The following is an 8,613-nucleotide window of genomic DNA, read 5'->3' as shown; positions in this document are numbered from 1 at the left end:
AGCTAACAGGATGAAAAAGCACTCAAAGGTCTTTTGTTGTGCTAATGAGGGACTGGGTTTTAGGTGGAGGTCTTTGTCCACCATACTTTTGATAAACTTTTGTAAATCAGGGTGGTACTGCAGCGAGGTTTGGTGTTTGTTGGTACTATTTTCTGCAGTAAAATCATCCTCTAAAATCTAAGGCAAGGTGGTCGAAGAAAAGCCTGAAGATTTATAAAAGTCACACCACCTAGCTAAGTGACCCTGGCAAAGGAAGACTGAAAAGCATGATGATAATCTTTAAAAAATAGGCTTTATATGTTCTGATTGTTGTATTTTTTACTTCATTGTTCTATATTATTTTGTTAATATATCTTTATTGTGCAGTGTGTTGACTAAGTGTTTCAACTTCATCGGTGTGTGATTCCCACTTAATCAATTTCCAATCGACATGGCAACAGTACTGAGTCTTTAGCTCAAACTTTTCCAGCCGAGATGGACTGAGTTTGTCTTTGTTTTGCTCCGCTTTTGTCTCCTGTTCTCCCCCAGGCCGTATTTCCCACTGCCAGTAAACGCAGCGTGGCTTCGTGCCTCTGTTTATTTTCAGAGCGGTGACGAATGCGCTGCACTCCTCCTATATGAGGCTCGTCAGACGGAGGCAGGGCCCCAATTGGTCAGCTGTTGTTGCTGTAGCAGCATGTGACGTCACGTATGGGGGAGGGCGGGGGCGCTATAAAATGACGCTCCCCCCGCAAAAAGCCTCACTCTGGAGGAGGAAAGTGACCTGGGAGGGTTGGATCAACGTGACTCCACGGGACCCCCCAACCCTATATTTACAACAACAGTCTGTTCCCAGCACAGCACCGTCCTGACTCACGGACCCTCTCTGAAACTTCCTCTACCTCGACGAAATAAATGCCAAGAGAAACAACACAAGCGCCAACACATACGGACCGCTGCTCTGAAGAGGAGAGACAGATAAACGTTTGGACGAACACGTAGAGGAAAACACGAAACGCGCGCACGTCGCCGTTGCCTTTCTCAATGCATACCCTTTGTGCCCGGGGAACCATGAAACCAGAGATCAACGCCGCCGTCGGATTTCTGACGAGATTTCTGCGAGTAAAAGGACACGTAAACGACCGACAGGTCCAAACATTCAGCCAAAGCTTACAGGACATTTTGGCAGGTAAGGAAACAAGAAACACCACATTTCCTCACACTATACACGACGTTAAACCCTCATTCTACCCTCACAGGTGTGGTTTCACCACGAATTTGTTGAATTGATTGTGTGTTTGGTTTGGGAATCCTTCAGAAGAAGCCGTTCTTTGTTCTCTGAACTATCACTATCAGCGCTGCTACTGCGCATCCGTGTTCGCGCACCCCCGAGAGGAAAAACACGATAAACATAGCGAGCGGACAGAAGCGATTACTCGACGATTTAAGCGTTTTGATGTGATATTATACGTTTATAATGTATATTGGGGCAAGGGATTGCCTTTCTTTGTTGCCTTTGAAAGAAGAAGGAGAAAAAGGGGGAGTGGAAAAAAACAGCTCAAACAAGGAAGTGCGCGTCGGTCGATAGAGCTCAGAGTACAGAACAAAACAGAACAGGAGCTCAATTACGTAATGCATTTAGCGATATAGGTTAATAACGAATCACGACGTAACTCTTCAGATCAGGCCATCTAAATGTGGCCTTTATATAAATTGTACTCAATATTTGGAATTTATAACTCTTTATTTTGCAGCTTTATTGTGTTTCTACTACATGATGTTTTTCACCAATGAGATCAATAGTTTTTGGTCACTTTAATAAAGTAATACAGGCGATTCTTTTACTACATATCTTATTCATTGGAATAGCCCCAGCACACTTACATACCCAAATTTTTCGACTGCAAGACTTTCCCCCCATCTCCAGTAGACTTATATTTTTCACCCTTTCTTCCCAGATATAATTTGGGCTTTTTGCAGGAACATATTGCTGCTTTAGAGGATTGTCTCCCGATTCCTGCTGTAAACACATACCAATCTCAGGCCCGTAAAGCTGCCTACATCTGCTTCACTCCATCAAACAGCTTGTAACAGCAGATGACCTACATTTCTGCATAAGGAGCTCACTACATCAGGAGCCAAACACACTATACATTGCAGCTACTAGGATTTAAAGTCTAAAGAAAGATGCAATACAAACATATTGGTTAAACACAGAAGTATATCCCTTTAGTATAACCATTTGAGTAAAAAAAAGTCCCAAAAGTTGCTTAAAAAATAACTATTTAGAATAGTTCAAGGCCTAGATCGCTTCTGTTTGATGTTTTGGGTTTCAGTGAGTAAATGATCTATTTTAGGCCTTGTTTCATGAAAAACATCTGCCCGTCGATTGTGTTCGTAAACAGACAAAAGTTTGGGAGTTGAATGGAGTCTGCTGTGCGGCCTGTTCTGTGGGGGAGGGGATGTTTTGGTGAGCGCCTACAGGCAGACATTAAACTGAGAGGCAGCAGAGCAGCATATGGAGGAAATCAAGGGGAATTCCAACGAGGAGGAGCAGTAAACCAAACATATATTTTACATTATATAGCATAAACTTGAATTATGCAAAAATGGAGCCAGTTTAATTGCATACAGTGTAATTTGCTGTGCCTCTAAACTGGGCCAGACACATCTCTTTGTGTTTAGGAACATCTCAATCACTCTGTGTTGTCTCGACAGACCTCCTCTTGTTTGTGGAGTGAATAGAGGTGGATAAGTACGCCTTTGTTGACCAGATTGAAATCTTAAATCATGTGTAACTGTAGTTTCACCGCAGCGGGATTACCTGCACCGCCACAGAGACAAACATTTCTTGTTTGTTAATAAATAAAAAACTTATTTGAAGTCTTTAAGGCAAAGCTCTCTTACAGCTGAATCCCTCCTCCTCTGTTTTTAAGAACAAAGCTGAACTGATACTGTCCCAGCTGCTCCAGGACGTAGTTCGCAGCCTTTGTGGCTCTGTCTGCGGCTGAAAGATCACCCTGCCCCCTGAGTGCCAACCCCTCCATTAGCTCAGCAGAATAAGGCATGGGGGGAGGACAAAGGGGGGTGTTATTATCCATTGGATGCATACAGGTGGCCTGCAGGCCTCGGCCTGAATGCTGGCCTACTTCACTCTTCTTGTTTTTCATGGGGGACAAAGCAGCAGCGAGCAGGGGGAATTCAATATGGATGAGTCCTGTTAGGAGAGATAATTCGAAGCAGGATGTTAGAAACTTGGAGAGTGAACTCTCATGGAAATAGTGAGCCGTGTTTTACTTCCTCATTCTCTCACAGATTTTCCTCTCATGGTCGAAACCGCTGAATGCCTTGCAGCGAGCAGCGTCACTCTGAATCACGATTTTCACTCCACTGACAAACCTCCAAGTGAGAATAACAGACAGAAAAATAAATAGGGCCCCGTCTCTTTAAGAGGCGGAGCTTTGTGTCCCAGATGGTGGCTGGGACTTCGACACTTTGGGTGTTTTTTTGTGCAGCCAGTCATGGGAGACGGTGACAGTGACGACAGGCCCTGGGAGGGATTGAGCAATTCAATGGCCTTCTTTTTGTCACGTAGGCCTGGGGAGCCGCTGTCTGTCTGTTTATGGCTGCTTATCAGGCCTGAGAACAGGTGGTGCTGTTTGTCTTTCCTTTATTCAGAGCTGCGCCCAGCTACACCCTGTACTTTGGTCTGAATACATACTGTCTGTTTATTTTTGAAGGCCATAGGCTCGAGCTGAGATTTGAATAGCAGGGACTGTTACAACAAATACAATAAGGCACAATGAAGTGGATTAGGTTTGTGGATTTTCAAGCTCATGTTTCTTGCATGATGTTGATTTTCTGATTTTTATCTCAGCTTAAAGCAATCATTAACACATTACATCGCCCTGATGCAGAATTTCTAGATCATTACATAAAGATAGGTCACTCTTACGCTGTGTTTCCATTCAACTCACATCAAATTAACGAGGGCTGCAGCTATCAAATATTTTAGTATTCGAGTATTCTACTGAAAATCCCATCAATTAATCAAGTAATCGGATAAAATACATTTTTGTTTAGTTAAAGGGCAGTTATTCTTTGAATGAAAATTTTTCTCTTCAGGAAATAAAATTTTCTGATACAGCATGTCAATAAGAGCACTTGCTTTGGTAGCCCCAAAATTTGTTAAAACACTTTGACACATTTTTTGTGGCTTGTACATCTCATCAAATGTTGCGGACAGTATAAGAGTATAAGAGGTAGCTTGAGGGGTCTGAAAGCTCTCTTAATATGGCATCAGCTCTATTTGAAATACCACTCTTTGATCTGTTTTAACGATTCCTCTAGGTGAAGAAAATTACTCGAGTAATTTTTGTAATCGAGTACCTCGAATCATTCGAGGAATCGTTTCAGCTCAGAAAAATTAACACTTATATGTATTAAGTATCTATAATTTCTATTAAGTTTAGACTCCAAAACACAGATTTGCTTATCTTTCAAAGTACAGCCTGTTTGGGTTCAGTTGCAACCTTTGCTCCCCACAGATCTCTGTCGGCGACTGTATCTATGACATTTTAGTGTGAAACCACAGACTCATGCAGTTAAGCAGCCCGTCAAAAAAAACAAAAAGCCACCTGTTTACGTTGCAAGATTTTAGTTTCAACAGATTGCGACATGTAATGGACCTGTGTAGTTAAGAAAAGAGAAGAATATTGAGTCTTTTGAAAGCTTAAAAGTTTCTTATGTAATGTATTTATCATTTTTCTTTCAAAATTCTGCAGGAAAGTAATGTGTTATGTTATTTTTTGAAGATGCATTTTTCACATTTTATGTTTATACACACATAATCTGACAAACATTCCCTCTTGTCTCTGTCTCCCTTCAGAGCAATACAAGCATCACTGGTTCCCAGACAGACCCTGCAAAGGATCAGGATACCGCTGCATCCGCATCAACCACAAGATGGACCCCCTGGTGTGGCAGGCGGGCCAGCGCATCGGCCTGACCATCCAGCAACTCTACCTGCTGCTCCCCACTGAGCTCACGCTGTGGGTCGACCCCTTCGAGGTGTCCTACCGCATCGGCGAGGACGGCTCCATCTGCGTCCTGTACGAGTCACAGCCCTGCCCCCCTGGGGTGCAGATGGTGGCTGCTGCTAGCTCCCCCTCAGGACCCAGCGGGATGAGCCCCATGGTGGACAGTCACATCAGCTGCAAGGAGGAACTGATGGTGCTGGGAAGAGCCAGTCCCTCCAAAGCCTACAATATGATGACTGTGTCCAGTTAAAGAGGCACGCCCTCACAGCAGGCCTACTTTTTTTGTTCAGGGTCACGCCGTGGCTGGTCAGATCACGTGACCAGACCAGGGCGAGCCTTTTTAAAGCTAAGAATATGAAATGAAATAGTGAAAGAAGAAAAAAGCAAAAGAAAAAAGCAGAGGATGTGGCCTATCGTCCAGGTGATGGAAACCTTGTAGGTTTGATCTTTTTACCCCTACCCCTTGTCGTCATCGTTCTGTTGTCATGGATCAGCTTCACTCCAGTTTTTAGGAGAGGCTTTGAGGAAATTGAACTGTCGGGGCAGCTAAACACACCAACCAACATCCAACCAACCAACCGGGAACCCTTCACCTCCCCCCACTGTAAACAGCTCCTCCTGAGGGGCTCCCATTGACTTTGCACTCTTCTGACTGGTGGTTACTTTGGGTACATTTTCACAACACCACAGAAACACCAAAACCTAAATTTGAGGATTTTTAACAGGATGTACGCTCTGATATTAATAATTCTGCGATGATTTCTCTGTTGTGGTGGGAGTTGATGTTCAGACCGAGCCGTTCAGAGTCACGCTCGAGGTGAAGAAACGCCTGATAAGAGCATCTCTATTTTCTATAACAAACCTTTTTGGACCACAGGGAGCTGCTTTCTTCATCTCGTAGCTGCTCTCAGGTCTGAACTCCTCTCCAACCTTCTGCTCGTCTCTACATGCAAGTGGAATGTGTTGACACCTGTTACCTGTGGAAAGCAGTGTGTCCTGTTGCACTGTCGCCCTCCATCACTTGTGTGTGTGTGTAGCTTTTCCAGAGGAGTGTGTGAGCTGTCTCCTTCTCCTCCTAACTCATGAATGTTGTTGAAAATCACAATCAGGTTCTTGTGTTGTTGCTGATAGCGCCCCTTTTTCCTTCCACCCCTTTGTCGTCTCCTGCGTCACCAAAATTCAAAGTGTAGCATAAAAAGGGGGGCCTGTTTCAGCCAGACTCTGAGGTCCCACGGCCCTGTTAGATCTGACATTGAATGCACTTTGACGTTAGATTGTGTGGGATGTGTACTTCTTAGAGAAACTCGCCTGCATTCCATCCACTCGAATGTCACCTCCTGCTCCTCCTGGCGCCATTTTTTTTTACCGCCCTCTTCCTCGTTTTGAAGCTGTTTTTGTTCATACTGTAGCTCCCACGTTGGGATCCATGAATCTGTGTCAGCAGGAGGTCGCTCTGGATCTGTGTACACTGTATCAGAACATTTCACATGTTGGGTTGAGGATGGAGAGTCAGGAAACATCCGTTCACATGGCACTGGTTGCTCTGGCGCAGAGCTAAGCTGTCCCCCCTCACACACACACTTACACACACTCACACACTCACAGATGGTAGTTTGTGTTGCTGTAGAGAGACGTTAGTCAGAAAGGTCTGGACTAAGTGAGACTGTGAGACTTGAGGGAGGCCACGCTCTGCCTTACAAACACCTCATCCTCATGAATTTTGAGCCGTTCATCATTTCGAACCTGATATCAGGCTTATGTAAGCTGGCCTGGTTACTGTGCTGCCCTGACCCTCTCCTCGAGGTGTCTCCTTTCTGGCCTGGCAGCTGTTTCCCCCTCCCCCCTCCCTCACCCTCTGCTGGGGGGTTAAAGCGCCTCAAGTGCCACATATCTTCCCTCAGCTCAGACCTCCTGCTCAGCCAGCACGCTGCTAGCCGACCCCCCGTGGATGCAGGTAGACTTAATGTGACACATATCATCGTCCGTCACCCGGGGGAGGGGAGCTGGGTGAGGAAGGCAGGGTGAGAAGGGGGAAGGTGGTGTGAGAGACTCAAGGGGGGCAAGGGCCGGACTCTCTTTGTCCAGGGCAGCTAAAATCCCTCCAGCCCCCCTTGTCTCTGGACTTATTCAGCACCCTCCTGCCCTGACCGGAGCCCTCCACCCTCCCTCAGCGGCGACGGACTCCAGAAACCAGCACACGCTCACGGCGTGCTCCAGCTGCACTAAAGGGGTCGCTAGCAGGACAGATTTGAGGGTACTAGGCTGTTTGGTTTCTGTTCTCATCTCACTGGATCGACTCTTTGTTTACACGGCGGCAGAACAGCTGCTCAGCCCGCTTCAGGTGCTGCACGGGGCCAAATCTGTCACAGCAGGCTGGTCCTCGCTCAGCACCAGACCTGTGGGTGTTTAAGCTCCCTAAGCTTGAGAGGATCATGGATAATAGAGCTACAGCCTTTGACGCACTGCACCCCCTCCCTCCATAACCCTGTCCCCCCCGTCAGAGAGGAGCGCCACGGCTTCTGTTTCCACCAGTTTTTAAAGTCACACCCTCCTTTAAATCTTTTTAACCTCACGTGATGAGCTCATCCTCATTTCTCGTCCTCCCTGGAGGAGATTTTACAACCCATTTTAGCAGAACTCGTTTTAGAGCCACATTTTACCCCCCCTCAGCTGAACCACCACCCAGAATGGTTGAAGTCCTCAGTTCATTGATCTAAATGGCATCCATTCAGATTGTGCGCACATAGGTAACAGGATGGTGGTGAGAGTGCTCGGAGTAGTCAGAGGTAAATAGCACATAAAATGCACTAAATATGTCAAGTTGAAGTGGTGTGACATTTTTTCGGAGACGTGCAGCGTCTCTCCTGGAATGTATTGCCAAACTCAGGCCTCGGACATTCAATAAATCCCCTCGTGGAGAAAAGTTGTGCATGTTAAGACATGAAACAGGAAGGGAACAGCAGTTTTGTTGTTGATGTTGTCGTCTAAAGTTGTCATTGATTAGTTGAATTATTGCCACTTTCACATTGAGGTGTTTTACATATTGTAGAATGTATTGTAACTGTACAACAAATGGTAGAGTACATAACATTACACATGGGAAGTGCCAATAATTGAGGTGTTTTTAGATGTATTCCTTTTTGTATTTCATCTTTTAACATGATGACGCTTTTTTTCGTGAGTGAAGCCATTTTTCTGACGGGAGTGTTGGCAAGGACCAAAGTTTTGGTAAAAACTCTTAGTTTCCATGATCTGTAAGTGTAGACGTATCCTTTGTTCTTTTTTCTTTTTCTTTTCAGTTTTTTTTCCTTTTTTTTCTATTTACCTACAAAAAGCAGAAAATAGACAAAAAAATCTGAGCTTACCCAAGAAGAAAAGCTGTCTATCTCGTGATCTCATGTCAGTACATCTTTATCGTGTTCAGTTTCTTTTCCTTGGGTATGTTGTGATGAACTGCTGTAAATTTGTACAGTTCATGTAAATTGATTGTGCGGAAGTTGTACAGATTTCTATATTTTGGAAGAAAAGTTTTTTTTCTCTGTAATAAAAAGATTTCCTATCTTGGCATCATACTTCCTGTGAGCTGTCATTATTG

The 8,613-nt window shown here is 44.8% G+C and overlaps 1 protein-coding gene across 1 annotated transcript; it reads left to right on the top strand.

Annotated features, from left to right (window-relative positions):
* Positions 1-728: 728 nt before the first annotated feature.
* btg1 (B-cell translocation gene 1, anti-proliferative) lies at positions 729-8,590 on the top strand. The gene is made up of 2 exons (XM_074698145.1): positions 729-1,168; positions 4,868-8,590. Exons 1-2 carry the CDS (start codon positions 1,024-1,026, stop codon positions 5,266-5,268), a joined length of 546 nt encoding a protein of 181 aa, XP_074554246.1. The 5' UTR covers positions 729-1,023; the 3' UTR covers positions 5,269-8,590.
* Positions 8,591-8,613: the final 23 nt, after the last annotated feature.

This window comes from Halichoeres trimaculatus, unplaced genomic scaffold, assembly GCF_033239565.1.
Source record: "Halichoeres trimaculatus isolate MK-OKI-2021-1 unplaced genomic scaffold, fHalTri1.1 fHalTri1_scaffold_21, whole genome shotgun sequence".
Classification (NCBI taxonomy): Eukaryota; Metazoa; Chordata; class Actinopteri; order Labriformes; family Labridae; genus Halichoeres; species Halichoeres trimaculatus.
The sequence above is the reverse complement of the archived record's forward strand: the minus strand, read 5'-3'. Positions and strand labels throughout refer to the sequence as shown.

Excerpts from the sequence above, each read along its gene's own strand:
- btg1 (XM_074698145.1), top strand. The coding sequence starts at position 1,024 with ATGCATACCCTTTGTGCCCGGGGAACCATGAAACCAGAGATCAACGCC. Across the intron at positions 1,169-4,867 it reads CTTACAGGACATTTTGGCAG|AGCAATACAAGCATCACTGG; the intron begins GTAAGGAAACAA and ends GTCTCCCTTCAG.